Here is a 19,749-nt window from a genome sequence, read left to right as displayed (position 1 = left end):
CTGCAATAACATAAAAAGATTAAGAGGGTTTCTTTGAAAACGTGCAGAGTACACTCCCTCAATCAGATGGGAGGGTTTGAGGATATGACTCTCAACTTGCACAGACTCAGACCCCAGGCAGCCAATATGGAGCCTGAGGGAAGCGGCCTCAAAACCTACCCTCCATTTTAGCCTTAGGCACAGGAGTGATGTTAGGCAAACTCTGCATCCGGGAGGGAAATCATCTCGCTTCAAAAAGAGGGAGCCGGCATTTGTCCACAGACAGCTTTCCGGGTCATGTGGCCAGCATGACTAAACCGCTTCTGGCGCAACGGAACACCGTGACGAGTGCCAGAGCGCACGGAAACACCATTTACCTTCCCACCTTCCCACCCACTTCCCACCTGTTTATCTACTTGCACTGGTGTGCTTTCAAACTGCTAGGTTGGTACAAACTGCGACAGAGCAACGGGAGCTCACTCCATAGCGGGGATGCGAACTGCCGACCTTCTGATCGGCAAGCCCTAGGCTCTGTGGTTTCGACCACAGCGCCACCCGCTCCCTCCAATCTGAGAGGATGGGCAGAGGTGCCCCTGGGTGATTCTTCATGCCCATTCGTGGCTCCATGAATGGAGGGGGAAAGTAGGCAGAAGGGGAGGGAAAGAACTCTGCAGGAAATCATCATTCCTCCTTCCTAGAATGGAGAGCAGCAGCCCCTCCCTTTGAGTGCGCCCTGCTTGTCGCCATGGCACCCCCACCATTAGCTCCTGGCCAGCATTGTTACTTGCTCTGAAAGAAGAGGAAAGATGGCCCAGTCCATATCTCTCCCCACCGTCCTCGTCCCTGAAGAAGAGGACATTGGTGCCACTGAGCGCGCACGGGCCCTGCAATCCACGCGGAGGCTGAGCATGTACCCCAACATCCTTGAGCTCCTGACACTGTATAACAGCTTTGATGAGTTGGAGCTGGACTACCGGTAACGCATCAGAGCAGCCTGCAGGGGGCGATGGGGAGGACGGGTGAGAAGGGAAGCGAAGCAAAGGCATTCTTCCTCTCTTCTCCTTCCAATGAAGCTCTGTGGAAAATTCAAAAGCTTGCCTTTATATCTCACCGCCATTTTCTCCAAGTGGCTCAAGGAGGCGTGAAAATGATTCTCCCCCATTCTATCCTCAAAACAACCCTGTGGGGAAGGCTAGGCTGAGAAGCTATGATTGGCCCCAAGTCAGTCAGCTTCATGGCTGACTAGGGGATTTGAACTCAGGTCTCCTAGGTCCTGGTCCAGCAGTCTTACTGCCATACCACAATATAATACACCACATGTAAGACCCAATTGGGTTTGACTCTGGAGCAGATGCTGCTGGCTATTCATAGCTGCTAATTTGTGTTTTACTTTTAAAAATATTGTTATTTATTTATTTATTAGAAATATATAATGCTTAATAAAAAATATGTCATTTACATAAAAAACAATAAAATTATAATAAAATTTCCTTAAAGCTAGATAAAAACCAAACAAAAGTATATATTCCAAAATGAAACTGAACAGTGTTCAAAAGAGAGAGTTAATAATTAAAGAGTCAGAGTCTAGGAAGTCTGAATAAATATAATTTATAAGAGACCTTTAAAGGTCATTACTGTCTTATCTCAAACTACCCAAGAGAGTGTGCATTCCAGAGGAGAGGTGCATAGCTTTATTCTGTGCTGCATATTCTATGTTTGTGAGCCGCTGTGTGTTCCTCTTTTAAAGGAGGGGCAGAAAATAAAAACTAGATGATAAATAAATGGACTGTCTGGTATGAGGCAGCTTCCCATATATTTCTTCATTTGTTTTCCATTGAGTCTTGAAACCAGAGAATTGTCCTACCAGGTATCCCTCATTTAAGAATTAAATAGCACAATGTATTGCAAATCCCGTCATACTGAATGACTACATGGACACTCCAGATTTAATTGGCAACTCCATGCTTCCTTGTGCAATTCCAGAAGGTTGGCGGTTCGAATCCCCGTGACGGGGTGAGCTCCCGTTGCTCAGTCCCAGCTCCTGCTCACCTAGCAGTTCGAAAGCACGTCAAAGTGCAAGTAGATAAATAGGTACCGCTCCGGCGGGAAGGTAAACGGCGTTTCCGTGCGCTGCTCTGGTTCACCAGAAGCGGCTTAGTCATGCTGGCCACATGACCCGGAAGCTGTACGCCCGCTCCCTCAGCCAATAAAGCGAGATGAGTGCCGCAACCCCAGAGTCGGTCACGACTGGACCTAATGGTCAGGGATCCCTTTACCTTTATGTCCCATTAATGCTGTGCACCAGAATTAGTTTCCTGGCATCTCCAGTTTATTCTCCCAGTGTAGAATGGTTTAAAACTGAATTGTATCTCTGAGCCACTTTCTGAACCAGCAAATGCCTCTATCATCCTTGCCATTAAAAATGGATGTTAAACTTTATCACGTTGCTATTTAAAGAACTTGTAGATATGATGAGACTTACAAACAGGGAACACTTGCATGTTGCAGAAATGCGATCAGGGGAGTGGTTCTGAGAGATGTTAACGCAGAAGGCTATTTTTAAAAATCGAACTGGCATGTGTCCCCGTTTTGCATTAAGAGTTCCCCCTGCAAATGAGCCAAGTTTAGCCTGGGTGACGTACACATTGACTCATTCTACAGCCAAGAGACTAAGCAGCTGCCTTGACCACCTGTTCCCTGTTGCTGGAAAATCCAGTCATGTTTAGAATAGCAGCCACCTCCCGAAGATTTGCGTGTTGTCATTTCACCCACCTTGTTAATCTGGGCTTCCAAAACATTGCCACAGTGGAAGTCGAGGGAAGGAAGGAGGGGGACCCCTGTAGTACAACTGAAGAGTGTGCATGGCAGATGTAACCAAATGGCGATCCATTTGTGCTCCCCAGAGAAATAACATTTTGAAATCTAAGCAGGGCTTAGCTTGGCCAGTGCCTTGATGGGAGACTGCATAGAATCCCCTATGCAAGCTGATCTGAAAGCGAGTGTGTGATAAAAGTGAACTCAATAACTCTGTGAGTGACGGGATATCCTTTTAGAATTATTCATTATTGAGGAACATATATAAACCCTCTTTAAACTTTCTACATACAAGTAGTGTGGAGAGTGGGGACTGTCACTTTTTTGCTCCCCAAAATTTAGAGGGAAACCTCTGAAGCAGGGAGCTTTCTGTACTTTATGGAGGATCCCCGCACAATTTAAGACCCTGATCTATGCTCTACATTGTGCAGGCAGCTTCCACAAGTAAAGGAGAAGAGGCTGCTGGATCAGGCCAATGGCCTATCTAGTGCTGCATCCTGTTTTCACAACGGCCAACCAGATGTCTCTGGGAAGCCTGCAGTCTTCATCTGAACATCAGAGAACTCCCCGCTTTTACAGTTTCTAGCAACTGGTATTCAGAAGCATGTAGGTTGGTGGCCATCATTGCCTCCTGTGGCAGTGAGTTCCATAGGTTAACTACACTTTGTGAAGAAGTACATTCTTTTATCCTGAATCTTCCACCTTCAGCTTCATTGGGTGTCCACGAGTTCTGGTGTTATGAGAGAGGAAGAAAAACTTTCCTGTATCTACTTCCTTGCTGCTGTGCAAAATTTTTATAGACTTCTGCTTCAGAAGTTCACCCTCCAGCTCATGAACAATAGGGAGCGGAGTGGAGCTTCACATGCCTGTCCCCTCTCTTGCATTGCTTTTACACATGAGTAAAACACTTGAACGAGGCAATAACTTAAAAGCTTAATGGATAGTTTAGCAGATTATTGCTACTTTAAGCTTCACATTTGTTCTGTATAATATCTTTGCTGTTTCAACTAACTATATTTCAACAAAAAATTCCATAGGCACACGATTTCAGATAACCTGAAAATAGGTTTTGGGATCTCAGATCATGCTACGCAAACAGATACAAGTGAAATAGGAGATATAAAGGTCTTTATAGAAACGACAAGAACTTTATTACAGGTAAGCTGTTTTCTGCCCATCTCTCAAGAAGAGCTTTGCTGGAATACATATGTGGCACTGTAGCTGTTTACATGGGAGGCGGGTGACACTGTGGTTTAAACCACTGTGCCGCTTGGACTTGCCGATCAGAAGGTCGGTGGTTCGAGGCCCCGCAACGAGGTGAGCTCCCGTTGCTCTGTCCCAGCTCCTGCCAACCTAGCAGTTCGAAAGCACACCAGTGCAAGTAGATTAATAGGTACTGCTCCGGCAGGGACGGTAAACGGTGTTTTCATGCGCTGCTCTGGCTTCGCCAAAAGCAGCTTAGTCATGCTGGTCACATGACCTGGAAAAACTGCCTGCGGAAGCGGACAAACGCCAGCTCCCTCGGGCTGTAAAGCGAGACGAGCGCCGCAACCCCAGAGTCATTCGCAACTGGACTTAAGTGTCAGGGGTCCCTTTACCTTTAGCTGTTTACATAAAGTAGCTAGTTCTTATTTTGTGCCAACAACAGCCATTTTTAACCATTCTAATTTAACATCTGCATTCATTCTTGCTTCAGAAATCTTGGCTATTTTTTTCATTCCTTTCATTGTCAAAGTCCTTATTGCCACTATGATCAACTGTAGATAGCATATGCAGGGGGAAAGTGAGATCAAACTGTTTATGAGGCATGTGTGTGCAAGCCTAGAGGAAGCTAGGCCCCTCCTTGTAATGCTAAGCCTTAAAACTTGTAATGCTGAGCTGTAGCTTAGCACAGGTGTGAGAAACCTCTGGTCTCCTACAGATGTTGCAGGACTACAGTTCACATCATCCCTGTCGGCCATGCTGCCTGGGATTGATGGGAGTTGTAGTCCAACAATATCAGGGTGCCCCCAGGCTCCCTATCCCTGGTTTTCACTGCTCTGTCCAAACTAACCCACTGAAACAGGTATGCAATTATGGCAGGTGTCTGGGTGTGGTTGTATTGGGTTAAGATGCCCCTTCCCAGGCCAACTTCATTGAGATCACACATGGACTGGCACAGTCTGTGTGTGGTGCTGTTCATTTAGTGTGCTGAAACAGCTAGTTTGGTAGCTCCATTCTGTTCAACAGCCACATAATAAATCGTTTTGAATGAGCGTGCCATTAATCCTTTTGTATTTTCAGTTCACAGACAGGCTCTACAATGATTTTGCTATGCACCGAAAGATCCTTAAAGCGCAGTATGAGGAAAAAATACAGGAAGAGGCAACCAAGCTCTGGCTAGCCATAAATGACAGGCTAAAATACATTGATGACTTTTACAAGCAGGTACAGGGCAACTTTCCTCATTCCGCTTTAAGCATCCAAGTGCTGAAGTGTAAAGCATCAATGCGTAATCTGTGTGGAGGTTTTGTGTTTGTTTGCTATTTGGTTAAAGCAGTGTGTGTGTGTGTGTGTGTGTGTGCGCGCGCGTGTGTGTGTGTGTGAGAGAGAGAGAGAGAGAGAGAGAATATCATATGCTGGCAGTTAGCAGTGCAATACAGAAAGCACATTAAGTGGTTTACCCTGTAATTCCCTCGCTGTGCTATAAAGCACTATAGAACTCAGCCTAAGAACCAGCCCCAAACTGGAGCTCTTTTTTGTTGTTGGCAGGGTGGTGAGAGAGAGATTGTTGAAAGGGTCTCCCTTCCTTTTCCTTTCCTCTCTTTTTAAAACAAGTGATTATGTTTATATGTTTTTGTTTTTTAAAAAATCAGCCTTTCAGTTTGGGCATGTGTTACAGCAATTGTCAGCACAATCCGCTGTTCACTGCTTAATCAAAAATAAGCATGAGCTGACTTCCATAAGGCGCAGTCTCAGGTTAGTGTCCGTAAGGTGGCTCTGCACCATTATTCTGCAATGTTCCAATTGCATTCAGAACAGTGGGATATACACTACGGATATGATCCAGGGATTGATTGTGCCGAGCCCCAGCAGAGTCCGCACAGGCAGCTGAGCCCTGGCAAGCCCTGGGCACGGTCTGATATCTGCAGGGTTCATGTGCCATCAATGCTGACACAGCAGGGGACTGGACAGAACTGCCGCCTGGTCCCTCCCTGACCAGAGAACAGGATGCTGTGGGCTTGTGGCTCCACCTAAAGGCAATCCATTGTAACTGCTTCTACTGTACCAGTCACAACCTTTCTCCAGAACTTGTGTGCTTGGGTGTTGCAAGGGCTAAAGGTGTTGGAAGAGGCAAAAACACACTTGAGGATTGTACCTTTGCTCCAAAGAGCAAAGATAATGATGGAATTGCTTTCTTTCCTTCCTTCCTTCCTTCCACATTCTCTCCTTCCTTCTTGTTGCATTTCTGTCTCACCTTTTTCTCCAAGGAGCTCAAGGTGGTGTACACAGTCCCCCCCCCTTTCAAGCCCCACAATAACCCTGCGAGGTAGTTTAAGGCTGAGAGGTAGTGACTGGCCCAAGGTCACCCAGTGAGCTTCATGGCTGAGCAGGAATTTGAACCCTGATCTACCATGTCCTAGTCTGACACTCTAGCCACTGTGCCACACTAGCTTGAATAAGTCTTTTTTATTTTGAAATTTACAGTTGGGCAGCACCTTTTTTATTGGGACCAACCAAAACATCCTAAGAAAGGCACTGCCCAACAGTGGACTTTGAAACATTTCCTTGCGGGCTTTGCCTTTTACCGTTTCGATAATCCGTAAAAAGTTAAATCTGGCCCTTCAATTACAGAAAGAGGAGAAAATGCGATATAGCTACCAGCAACAACTATGTGATGCACTTGCAATTCTCAAAACAAACTATACGGTGAGTTTTTGAATTATTGCTACTGTGTATATTTTATTTATCTGACACAGCGCAGGGTGCAGCATACCCTGGTTTGCTTGGTTAAGGAATTCAGAGTTGGAATGCCCCAGCTAAAAACCTGGCCCCATGAGCCAGGGCACAAAAAAGCAGTTCTTAGGGTCAGGTGCAAACGTCATACAAGCAGATGTGGTATCCTTGTGCAGGCTTTGGGATTCACCCTTGCTCCCGGCTGAGCTGTTTGTAAATAGCAGAAGCAGCTACTGGTACTGGAATGCAGGTGCTCCCCCACCTATCCCTTTCACCCATCTGATCATAGCTGGTCATATGGTTGTAGAGTTGGACCAAATGGATCATCTAATCCAACCCTCTGCAATGCAGGAATCTTTCGCCCCACCTGGGGCTCGAACCCACGACCCTGAGAGTCTCATGCTCTATCAACTGAACTATCCATCCAGACACATCCCTCCCTTCCCCCACACCCTTCCCTAACTACTGAAATAAAACAAGAAGTTTGCTTTTGTAGGTAGCTGGCAAACACTGTGTGCCCAGGTAGACTATGGTGTCCATTCCCCTATTCTCCTCCCAAAACTGCAATTTCCAAAGCTCTCTGTGAAGAATGTGGGAATCGTAGCTCTGGGAGGGGAATTGTGGAACGGCCTACTGATCATAGAATCATAGAATCATAGAAGAGTTGGAAGAGACCACAAGGGCCATCGAGTCCAACCCCCTGCCAAGCAGGAAACACCATCAGATAATCAGATAATGCTCATCTGATAATGCTCAGCACCCTAAACTACAGCTCCCAGGATTCTTTGGAGGAAGCCATGGCTGTTTAAAGTGGCGCCATAGTGCTCTAAACCTACGGTGAGGATGTAGCCAAAGTCAGGCATGATTTAGTGTTACAAAAACCAATCCAGCTGTTGCTGCTGTGCCTTCTGACTGCGATCAAGTGCTTTGTGTCTCTCATTAATGCTCCTCTTTCCATGGCAGAAATATTTCTTACTTGACCCATCCGAAGAAGGTGGAGAAACCGTACTTTCAAAGTTACAGGTACTGAGGGGCAAGCTTGAGGAGCAGGCTGCTACAATTGAAAATTTGGAGGCAGAGGTAACGAGGCTTAAACAAATGTCCCCTGAAAAGGTAGGTGGTTTTCCAAAGCCTTTAGCACATGGATGTGGGCTTCCAAACGCTGTTGTTATTGTTTGTTGCATTTATATCTCACCTTTTCCTCCCAGGAGGTCAAAGTGGCTTACTGGGTTTCCCCCTCCTCATTTAATCCCCACTGAAACCCCGTAAGGTAAATTAGACTTAATGGCCCCAAGTCACCCAGCGAGCTTCATGGCCAAGTGGGGATTTGAACCCTGGTCTCCCAGGTCCTTGTCATATCAGTCTGCCTCAGGACACCCATTCAGATCCCCATAGGAAGCTGCACTTAATGCAGAATGCTGCAGTACAATTGCTGACAGAAGTGAGGCCTTGTCAGTATATAACATTTGTGCTCAGAGATCTGCACTGGTTGATTTATTACCAGGCCAAGTTCAAGATGTTCTTTGTATATACAGCGGTACCTCAGGTTGCATACGCTTCGGGTTACATACGCTTCAGGTTACAGACTCTGCTAACCCAGAAATAGTACCTCGGGTTAAGAACTTTGCTTCAGGATGAGAACAGAAATCGTGCAGAGATAGCAGGAGGCCCCATTAGCTAAAGTGTTGCTTCAGGTTAAGAACAGTTTCAGGTTAAGAACGGACCTCCGGAACAAATTAAGTACTTAACCCGAGGTACCACTGTAAAGCCCTTAACAACTTGGGACCAATTTACCCACGTGTGCCCACTCAACCACTGATGGGCGGAATACCCGTTCCATTTTTTTAAGGACTCAGTCGTTTAGTGTGGCAGTGTGGGAATGTTGTGGATAGTAGGAGAGGATATATTGATTCAATATTATCCTTCCTCACTCACGCTAGTGAGCTAGTAACAGAGCACATTCCATTGCACAGTGCTGGAAGCAAGTTGATGGATTTGTTAGAATCGTTTGAATTGAGCGATCCAGTCTGGCTTGTTCCTGGTATATTTCCCCTTTAGTTCCCTCTTAAAAACAAGGATGACACAACAGTCTTCTTTTAAAAGTAATGATAAAGTTTACTTACATTCAGTTCACAGTATTGTCCTGAAGGCAGGCTTTAATCTTGTAGTCATAGTTACAGTTGTAGAGAAAAGAAGTCTGAGGTAGGCCTCACACTTTCTATCTTGCGGCTTCCATCCTCTGTAAGGATGAGCCATGTGTTGCTGGCTAAGAGCCGGCAGAGGAGTCTGAAAGGTGAAATGGGAAGAAGGCAAAAAAGAGTTAAAATAGGAAGATGGCTGCTTGACTGGCCCTTTTATAGGGTCTGCTAGGGCCATGCCCATCTACCTGGTCACACACAGGGGGAGGAGGCTCCAGAGCAGGTTTGAGAGGAAGTCCTACCTGTCTGGAGCAACATTCCCCTGCGTGTCCACTCTAGGAAACAGGAAATGTTGTATTTGACTGCTACAGTGAATGAGACATCCTACAGGCAGCACCTGGTGCTGGATTACCAAATAGGCAGAGTAGGCCTTGATCTGTGGGCCCTACACCTTCTAGGGGCCCCACAACAATGGATCAAAATAATATTGATTTGATCTTGAAATAAAATTACAATCGAGCTTTCTTAGTTCAGTGTGAGGGGGGCCCTGAGATTTTTGACTGCCATGGAACTCCCTGCCTATTGAGAGCAATGCTCCGCTGAACTCCTTTCGGCACCTGCTAAAAACCTCTTTGTTTAGACTAGCCTACCCAGATGCTTAGAAAGTTAAGGTAATTTTAATCTTAGTATTTCAACTTTTGTATGTTTCAAAGTATGGTTGCAGGTTTTTCTTGATTTTATTGTTTTATCTTTTTGTAAACCGCTTTGAGGTTGTTGTGTTTTAAAAAATAATCAAGCAGTGTATAAATTGTATGAAATAAAATAAAAATAAATAGGAGTAGCTGTTAAACATTTTTAGTGTAGAAAGGCAAATGTATTTCCCTCTAGGACTGTGAGTTGCTACAGGGAGAGCATTGCATAGTCTGTTCTTATGTTATACTGATGATACTCCATTATGGAATGTCTTTGGACTGGGTTGTCTGCGTGGTGAATTGGGTCTCAGTCCTGTTTCTAAACGATAGATGATTAAATAGCAAATGTACCCTAAATTCCATCAAAGAACTCCACAAGTCATACTGGGGTTTAAAGAGAAAGTTTTTAATCACTGTCTTATAACATACAGTTTTGCAGTGGGTAAATTGCAGCATGAAGTTAGCAACTCAGAAACTACATAGGGTGATAAAGCTTTGAAGTCTCCAAAACGATGTACATTCATATTTCGCATCTATCTTATAAGCCAGGTTGGCAAGGTTTACCTTTCCAGCACTGCAGAAGCAAGTCCCCGCGCTGTGCCAGTTTAGCTCAGCGCACAGGGACTCACCAAATGGGCGGCTCAGTTCAGGGGCGGCTCATGGGCCTGTTAAACGACCCCCATGGGCTGCTTGTGGTCCATGGGCCTTAGGTTGCCGACCTCTGTTCTAAGCAAAAAAGAACTGTTGCTGTGGGCATATGGTAGGGAGAGCCTCACCACAAAGCCTTCCTTCTGTGACAAATAGCTGCAGAATGCTGCAGAAAACCCTCCCTTTGCTCATTTTGATAGTGTCCTTGCTGCAGCAAGGCTAATTGTTTTATTTACAGTTCTTATTTATGACAGATGGTGGCGCTAGAGCTATAGATTCACCATGCAAAGCCCACAAAACTGAAGCTACAGCACAACTAGATTTTAGAGAACTGTCTCTTACAAACAGACCGCATTTGATTGTAAAACATTTTTTTTCAATCTGTGTAAATAATAGATTACAAATAGTTGCTGTTGTTAATTATGATGGTGCTGGTGACAAGCATTGTTACCAGTATTATTATTATTATTATTATTATTATTATTATTATTATTATTACTGTTATTATTATTGATATCCCCTTCCTCTCCTCCCACCACTGCCCCCATATACTCTCACTCTGCAGCAGATGGGGGGTGTGTGGAGCAATTTTGCTATATAGTAGAATCATAGAATTGTAGAGTTGGAAGGGACCACAAGGGTCATCCAGTCCTACCCCCTGCAGCACAGGAATCTTTTGCCTAACATGGGACTTGAACCCACAACCCTGAGATTAAGTGTCTCACGCTAGTAGTAGCAATAATAATCTATATGCCTCTTTTTAGCCCAAGGGCCCCCAAAGTAAAATGCAGCGGAATTCAAGGCCATAAGATAACAAGATAAAATTAATTTCAGTTATGATCCTTGTGGCTCACAGCACAGTGAGCCTTTGATGCGTGAGTTCTGCCACAGCTAAGGAGCTAGCCTTTTAAGCCTCTTAAGTCCTGAAACAGTTCTTTAAAAGATCCTTTGAAACCGTGAATTTACTGTGTAACCACATAGAGTGGAACGATGTCTCAGGGGACTTTTGACTAATCGTTTCTTTGTACTGTGCGATGTTTATTAACACCCTCTGGCAGATCCTTAACTGGAGAAATCCTAGAGGGTTTGGGGGAGTATTTTGGGGAGTTAAATAAAACAAAAAGGAATCGTGTCAAGTCCAATGAAGCAACTAAGTAAGAACAGTTTTCTGAAACCCATGGCTTATACCAATGGTGGGGTGGGGACGATGTTAGGGACTCACTTTAAATTGCCTGTTATGAGCCCATGTGCTTTTGGAGGGTTATATACCAATTTTAGCTTCAATAATTGATGCTGCTTCCTAATTAATTGTAATTATTTCTAAAGAAGAACAGCTGCAGATTAATATAATGGATGACTTCTCACATCTCTGCATTTTGTTGTTTTTTTAAAAAAATATATTTATTAGGGTTTTACAAAAAACAGAGATTTACAGAATAAAAGAAAAACAAAGAAAAAGAAAAATACAAAAAAATACAAAGATACATAGAGAAGAAAAAAAGGAAAATACAAAATACAAAAAACAAATCCATTTTTTGATATTTTTAAGCTCATTTGCTTGTTTCCTTGACCTCCTCACACCTCCCCTTTTTGCATTCCCATTTACATAATCAATTCAGCAAATCCTTACCCTCTTTCATTTATCTTAACTCTATATCATAACAATTTATAACTCTATATTTTCATCCATTTATCAATTCATTTTTGCATATTCTTATTAACTTTTGTTGCTGAATACCACTTATTGCCAATCCGAACATAATTTTAACATTCATTAATTTTACAATATTTCTGAAGATAGTCTTTAAATTTCTTCCAGTCTTCCTCCACCACCTCTTCTTCCAAGTCTCGGATTCTGCCAGTCATTTCCGCCAATTCCATATAATCCATCATCTTCATCTGCCACTCTTCCAGGGTGGGTAGATCTTGTGTCTTCCAATACTTTGCAATAAGTATTCTTGCTGCTGTTGTTGCATACATAAAGAAAGTTCTGTCCTTCTTTAGCACCACTTGGCCGACAATGCCCAGAAGGAAGGCCTCTGGTTTCTTCAGGAAGGTATATTTAAATACCTTTTTCATTTCATTATAGATCATTTCCCAGAAAGCCTTAATTCTTGGGCACGTCCACCAAAGGTGAAAGAATGTACCTTCAGTTTCTTTACATTTCCAACATTTATTATCGGACAAATGATATATTTTTGCATTTTGGCCACTGATTCCCATAAACCTGAATGGTTGTCAAGTGCTTGATCACTGTGATCATCACCTACTCCTGTACTTACATGATCTTTTTTTTTTTTTTTTGCTTTGAGCTTTTTTATTTTGTGTAAATGCCCAGAGAATTTACACAAATGGATAGTATACAGTACCATCCAGAGATGGACAGTATACAGATGGTGGTGGTGGTGGTTGTGGCGATGATGATGGTGACTTTTTATTGTAAACTGTGTTTTATTATCTGTGCCCAGAGAACTTGGATAGCATACAGATGATGAAGATAAAAATATAACCTTGAAACAGTCCCTTTGATTTCAATAGGATTAACTCGACAGCAAAACTCTGTGTACAGCAATATATGTATATCCTACTTCACATCCCAACCCTAAACATATTTTACTTGGAGTTAGTCCCATTTTGTCCAGTAGCACTTCCTTCTAAGCAAGTGTGTTTGTATTTTAACCTAACTTACTCAGATTCTCCTACAAATTATTCAACTTGTTCAGTTCTGGTTTGCAACCAGTTAAGTCGATGCAGCCACTTCACAACATGGGAGAGAACTGTAAACCATTCCATGGTCTGGGCTGATCATAATGACAACATATACCAGACATAACAGCATTCTGAGCCAGCGTTCGACACCCAGTTGTGTTCTGATAGAAACACCTTGTGGCTGAGGCAGCCATGTGAGCCGCCCTGGGAGATTATTTGAGGGGATGAGTAGGAATCCCCATATGTCATAAACTGGGCAGATGAAGAGGAATGGTGGAGACCGCCTCCCCAGGGGTCTTCCAGAGAGGAGGAAGGAGCAGATAGTATAGATCTGGAGGGCACAGATCACACCCTAGGAGAAGAAGAGGGAAGAAGTTGGGAAATAATGGAATACAAGGAGCAGGAACCAAGTAGCGTAGAACAGGCAGAGCCTGAGCAGCAGCTGACTGACACACTGTCACTTGAGAGTACAGTGGTACCTCGGGTTACAGACACTTCAGGTTACAGACTCTGCTAACCCAGAAATAGTGCTTCAAGTTAAGAACTTTGCTTCAAGATGAGAACAGAAATCGTGCTCTGGCGGCGCAGCAGCAGCAGGAGACCCCCATTAGCTAAAGTGGCGCTTCAGGTTAAGAACAGTTTCAGCTTAAGTATGGACCTCTGGAACGAATTAAGTTCTTAACCCAAGGTACCGCTGTACAGTGGTACCTCGGGTTACAGACGCTTCAGGTTACAGAGTCTGCTAACCCAGAAATAGTACCTTGGGTTAAGAACTTTGCTTCAGGATGAGAACAGAAATTGCGCAGCGGCAGCAGGAGGCCCCATTAGCTAAAGTGGTACCTCAGGTTAAGAACAGTTTCAGGTTAAGAACAGACCTCCAGAACGAATTACCGGTAAGTTCTTAACCCGAGGTACCACTGTATCCGAGAACCTGTTCCCTCCCCAAAAACCAAATTGAAAATAGCAGAGAAGAGGGCTCAAAGGTTGGTGGCACTTAACAGCCGCCGTAGGAGGTAGGCGGAGTCCGAGGAATAGGAAGTGCAGAGAAGAGGAGGTGGAGCTTCACTCGAGGCAACGTCAGATAATGAACGGTGTGGATGGAATTTTGCCCTGGTAATTCTAATAATAAAAAGGAACTGAAAAGCTCGCTTTCCCCCTGTCTCTCTGCTTTACTGGGCAGGCAACCAGTGGCCACCGACAGCACCCTGACACCAGGGATAGCAATAAAATTAATTGATTAATCAAATTAATCAAATAAACCAGACTCTTTGAAAAGTTGGCGCTGCACAGAGCACAAGTCCGAGTGCAAGGGACAGCCACCCACTTTCACCTGCACTTGAATCTTGAGGCCAGCCTCAGCTTGGTGGCAAAGTTGCACTGCTAGATTGTAAGCAAGCTTAAGATTTTGTGATGGGGCTTTGCATAAGTATAGGGAAGTGGGGCCGTACCACCGGGCCTGCCCCCAAAGTTGTGTCCCTTTTTCCAGCTCCAACCAGTTCCTTCTTGCATGGCTGATCTCTGGTGCATACCTTGGCTGCATGAAGGTTCCCATCTTACATGTGCTGCATGCATAGCCAGGGGTGGGGAGAGAGCTTGGTTGCCAGATGTGACCCCACTCATCCTTTGACGCATCTTGTGAACACTCCTGGTTGCACAGGGCTTCTGATTGCATAGAGGAACTCTCACAAGTACAGGTAGTAAACCATGCAGACCTTCTCTCAAGGCATAGAGGCCAGGGTGATGGATCAGGGGGACAGGTAGGTCAGTGAGGTGGAGCTGGTGGACACCATCCGGCTTGCCTTTACTCCGATGGTGTCAGGGTGCTGCCGACGGCTGCTGGCTCACCCCCCAGGAAATCAGACACAGAGAAAGAGAGAGCTTTTCAGTTTTTTTATTTCTACAGGATCTCAAGAAGACACAGGAAGAGCACCTTACTCTAAAGCCCATGTTCCTCATAGCAAAGCTCCACCCCTCTCTGGCCATTAATTCCTATCAATCAGACTCCTCCTGCTGCTAACAGCGGGTACTAAGTGCAAACTTCCTTTGGGCTCTCTGTTCAGTGATTCGCACAGAACAAGGGTCAGCAAACTTTTTCAGCAGGGGGCCAGTCCACTGTCCCTCAGACCTTGTGGGGGGCCAGACTATATTGGGGGGGCATGAATGAATTTCTATGCCCCACAAATAACCTAGAGATGCATTTTAAATAAAAGGACACATTCTACTCGTGTAAAAACACGCTGATTCCCGGACCATCCGCGGGCTGGATTTAGAAGACGATTGGGCTGGATCCGGCCCCTGGGCCTTAGTTTGCCTACCTATGGCATAGAACATCTGCTTCTCAGAGAGGGAGAGGGCTCTGGTAAACTGTTCAAAGACAGTGTGTCACTTGGCTGCTGCACAGATTCTAACACAGCTGACTCCTGCCTCTGTTCAATGCCACCTTGCTCCTGTTTTTCATCACTCATTATTTCCCAACTTCTTTCTTCTTCTTCTTCTGGGGTGTGACCTGTCTCAAACCACAAGTCTAGGTCTATACTCTCTGCCCCTTCCTCCTCTCTGGAAGGTTCCGGGGTTCCTCCACCAGTCCTCCTTACCTGCCCAGTCCCTGGCAGATGGAGCCATTTCATGCAATACACACATGGAAGGGGCGGGCAGGAGGGAGGGAGACCGGCCAAAATTTGTGACTTGAGCACAGCCAGGCCTTTCCCTTCATGGCCCTTCAAAGATGCCTGTTGAATGCATCTTTTACCTGATCCAGCACAACAAGCAAACAGGGAGGTGGTTCTGCTCCACCAACTTAGGGCATTTGCAGCCAACCAACTGAAGCTTCCCCCCTCCCCCCCCAAGAGATCAAGCTGCTAGAATTTTATCTAGTGGAGAGAGGGTGGACAGTAGCAGTTTTAATGAAAAAGAGAGTCCTCCCTCCCCAAATCCTCAAGGGCTCGCAATCTAGCTGGCTAACATGAACACCAACCAGGCACAAAGGAGGACAAAGACACAAAGGAATTGGGACTTGTTAGTAGTGAAGAGTAAGTGAAGGGCCTCTGTGGATGCTCTGTGTATAACAGTGCAACAAACACACAGCTGTTGTACATCGTTACTTCTTCTTTTTTAATGTCCTGAGATGGCAGAAGAAACCGAGAGCAGGGGGCCAAGAAAATGTGCAGAAGGAATATCTTTCCCGGGGACAGAGTTGCTGTTGCATGTTGATCATATTTTCCTAGTGTTCAAATGCCAATCCTTTGTTGCTGAAAAACACAGCTGTCCCACTGATCACCATTTAGTGCACCTCTTGCAATAATTTGCAAAGTTTGGTTCAGATAATTTGCCACAGATACTTGTCCTGTGGCTGGAATATTCATTCCCCCTCTTCAGTTCTGAAGTAAACCTCTTCTGTTGATGGCGGAGGATGTTGTTGTTGTTGCTGCTGGGAAATTCCCTGGGAAAAGATGAAAGTCCTGGCGCTAAAGTAATATTAATGTCAGCATCTGGCAGGCCTTGCATGGGAGAGCATTCCCTATATGAGGGACAACTGAAATGGCCTTCTCCATTGTTGCCACCTTCCAAAATTCCCATGTAAGAGGCCACCTGAAGAACATAGGTGCCAATCTTAAGGTCGAGGAATATCCATGTCAAAAGATGCGTTTCATCGAGTATTTGCGTCCCAAGTTTGAATATTGTTTAATAATATTTTAGCCTTATTTGAAGGATGGGATTGGCTTAGGCCCTCCTCTTTCTAACTCTCCCTCTCTCTTAGCTCACTGTTTTCTTCATGTACTGATGCCAACTCGGTTTAATTCAACATGAAGTGAGGCAAGACATTTCAGAATATAATTATCTGAGAAAAACAATTGGGGAAAATTCACCTCTCCCTTCAGAAATATTCAGCAACATTTCTTCCCACCCACACCACAGTTTTTCTGCCCTAAATAGAACAGATGGGGGGCATTTCCCCTTAGCTCTGAATTGGGCTATGAATTGTACTTATAGCAAGCACAAAGGTTGGAAAACAATAGAAATTATTACATTTTAAAAATGGCACCCTTCTGTAAAGAAGCATCTCCTGTTTTATCTCACAACAACCCTGTGGGGTAGATTTGGCTGAGAGAGGGTGACTAAGTCTAAAGTCACCCAGTGGGGTTCATGACAGAGTAGATATTTGAACCCAGATCTCTCTGGTCCCAGCCCAGCACTCAAGGCACTTAGAATGGAGGGGGGCAGGCTTGGAAACCATCAAGATAAATCACATTTCGGTATAAATATGTTCCAGGCATTGTCTGCTAGTTTTCTTTCTTCTATATCTTCAGATGATCTTAAAAGGGGAAACCTGCTTTCGAAACTAATCAAAAAGACATGTTTCCTTTAAATAATTACTAGCCATCGTGTTAACTAGCTTTGGGACTTTTTTCCCATAAGGATATCAGAAATCCACATGATGTTCTAGTGGCCATTGCAAAGTCGCGTTTCAACTTTCTTCTGAGAGCTTTTTTCCATCTTGTTGAAAAGAAATATGCGGCAGTAAAAATCTCGACAGCCATTTGACAATCTATGCAAATGTGTTAAATAGCTTTGAAGCAGACAAGAAGAAAGGGTGGCTCTCCCAATAAGCTTGGATGCATACGAAGTCCTTTCCATAATGAACGTGGCAAGATTTTAACAAAGGGCATGCATAATAAAAATGTAAATGAGTTTGCTTTACCAAAAGTATAACTTTAAAGTCTTTTGTTGCGTGCTGTCCTGGAACTTTCCTACAAGGTTATCACTGTTCGCATGGAGATTTAAACCAGAGTCTTCAATGGCATTAAAAAAAAAAAAAAGGAAACCCTTGGACGGCCTATGTGTGACGTGCATGCAAAGTTATCTTAATTTTCAGAATATGAATTGCCTCTGGGTGGCTCCGGCATGAAGCAGAAAAACCAACTGTGTTGGTATCAGGCTGCCTGATGGACTCCATGTGGCTCCCAGCCTGGAAATTTCACCGATTTGACGTCTGATGTGCTCCTCATGGCAATGGCAGTGCTGTCACTGAGAAACGGCACAAAAGCGACAAGCCCCCCCCCCTTTCTCCTTAGCCGCGCACTTTGCAACCCCCTGGAGTTGCCTGCCCATGGCTTCTCTTGCCTGCCTAGTTACGGACAGCACTTCATAAGCACAGAGAGAAGTGTGGGTGGATAGGCCCCAGCTGCCTTCCTGGATGCAGGCCCCACAATAAATTGGCCTGAATGATGAGGGCAAACAAACAGTATGATATGCATTATTCCTGTCAATAACGTGTCCCCATGTGTTACAGTCTTTGTATGTAGGGTTCCGCAGCCTTTCTTCCGGAAAGTTCTATTTAGTCCCCTTAGTTTCCCCTCCCATTCATATTATAACTAATATGACAGGATTCAGAAAAACGATATGATCGCTTGCATTGTATAATTACTGTGTGCGCCCCCCCCACACCCCGGCGGCATATTTACATTGTGTGTTTGTGGTGGTGTTTTTCCTTTTACGCCTCACGGTTTTGAAAACAGGCGGCTTCTTAATCTTTCAGGTCGTACATGATTTAATGATTGAAAAAGAGTTGCTTCAGCAAGCAAACTCGGAGTTGAAAGGAGAAAACGCTACCCTGCTTGACAAGCTTAAACGCCTTCAAGAAGTTATAAAACTCAAAGTGAAAGAAATGACTAATTTAGGTAAACTTTCCTTATAGAACAAGAAACTGATTTTATTTTATTTTATTGAAATTTTGTGGAAATTATTCAGAGCCTAAATTGAGCCAATAAGCATAGCGTGGTAATTATTGTTTCCCCCCCATTTTCTCTGTAATTTGAGGTGGTCTTGAACACTTTCAGAAGTAGTAGAAAGTAACCTTGTTTCAGTGTATGTTTTCCTTGTATTTACCAATGGGGGGGAGGGAGAGAAAGGTTTGTTATTTACACAAATGTTGAGACTTCTTATATTTACAGTTCCAAATGATTATGTTGTACAATACTGTGAAAGAATTTTCTCCAAAGTCTTCATTTTAACAAATACCTATTCTTCTAATAAACCAATAGCTCATACCTGCTCCTATGTAGTACCCATCTGACGATGAAATATAATAAGAAATCCATTTTAGTGAGGTGTATAATAGACATTACACTACGTCTGCTGCGGGGTGATATGCTATGTTTTGCTAGTTATTTCAAGGCAGAGCTGATGTCCCAGAGCCTTAATTAGTTATATATTTTACCAATTCCTCTTTTAGAAAAGGCTTGAATTTATGACATCTTAAAATGTGTGCATATTTCTTTTTTATTTCATAAAATTTATATTCCGCTTGAGTATTTTAAAAACCCATCAGAATATAAATACGCAAGTGCTAACATGCTTTTTATTGTTGCATGCTGGAAATTCAGAAATGTCTGGGTATAGAAGGTGTTTTTTTTAACCTTTTCTATAAAAAATAAAATAAAATATATTGCATTCTGGTCTTCTAGGGCAGGGGTCAACAACTTTTTCCAGCTGTGGGCCGGTCCACCGTCCCTCAGACCATGTGGTGGGCCAGACTATATTTTGAAAGGGAAAAAATGAACAAATTCCTACGCCCCACAAATAACTCAGAGATGCATTTTAAATAAAAGCACACATTCTACTCATGTAAAAACATGCTGATTCCTGGACCATCCGCGGGCCAGATTGAGAAGGTGACTGGGCCGCATCTAGCTCCTGGGCCTTAGGTTGCCTACCCCTGTTCTAGGGGCTCCCAATGCAGCTAGCATGCTTTACAGTGGTAAAGTGCTTATTATATATATATATTTAAAAGTAAGAACATCCATCCTAACAATACAAATGAAGTCATTACAACA

The 19,749-nt window shown here is 44.0% G+C and overlaps 1 protein-coding gene and 1 long non-coding RNA gene across 2 annotated transcripts in view; one reads left to right on the top strand and one right to left on the bottom strand.

The window, feature by feature from the left end:
- LOC310746322 overlaps nucleotides 1-9,177 on the bottom strand; it is a 44,838-nt gene extending 35,661 nt beyond the window's left edge. The window contains exon 1 of the long non-coding RNA XR_014540626.1: nucleotides 8,853-9,177. This is a non-coding gene — a long non-coding RNA (uncharacterized lncRNA). The remainder of the gene's footprint in view (nucleotides 1-8,852) is intronic.
- LOC310746081 (uncharacterized protein) overlaps nucleotides 696-19,749 on the top strand; it is a 47,037-nt gene continuing 27,983 nt past the window's right edge. The window contains exons 1-6 of the mRNA XM_083579788.1: nucleotides 696-955; nucleotides 3,831-3,951; nucleotides 5,077-5,220; nucleotides 6,628-6,702; nucleotides 7,693-7,842; nucleotides 18,453-18,594. Of these exons, the coding sequence (XP_083435914.1) occupies nucleotides 786-955; nucleotides 3,831-3,951; nucleotides 5,077-5,220; nucleotides 6,628-6,702; nucleotides 7,693-7,842; nucleotides 18,453-18,594 (802 nt within the window). The 5' untranslated portion in view covers nucleotides 696-785. The remainder of the gene's footprint in view (nucleotides 956-3,830; nucleotides 3,952-5,076; nucleotides 5,221-6,627; nucleotides 6,703-7,692; nucleotides 7,843-18,452; nucleotides 18,595-19,749) is intronic.

The sequence above is a fragment of the Podarcis filfolensis genome (assembly GCF_964270895.1).
Source record: "Podarcis filfolensis genome assembly, chromosome: 12".
Taxonomy (NCBI): domain Eukaryota; kingdom Metazoa; phylum Chordata; class Lepidosauria; order Squamata; family Lacertidae; genus Podarcis; species Podarcis filfolensis.
This window is presented reverse-complemented; position numbering and strand designations above follow the sequence as displayed.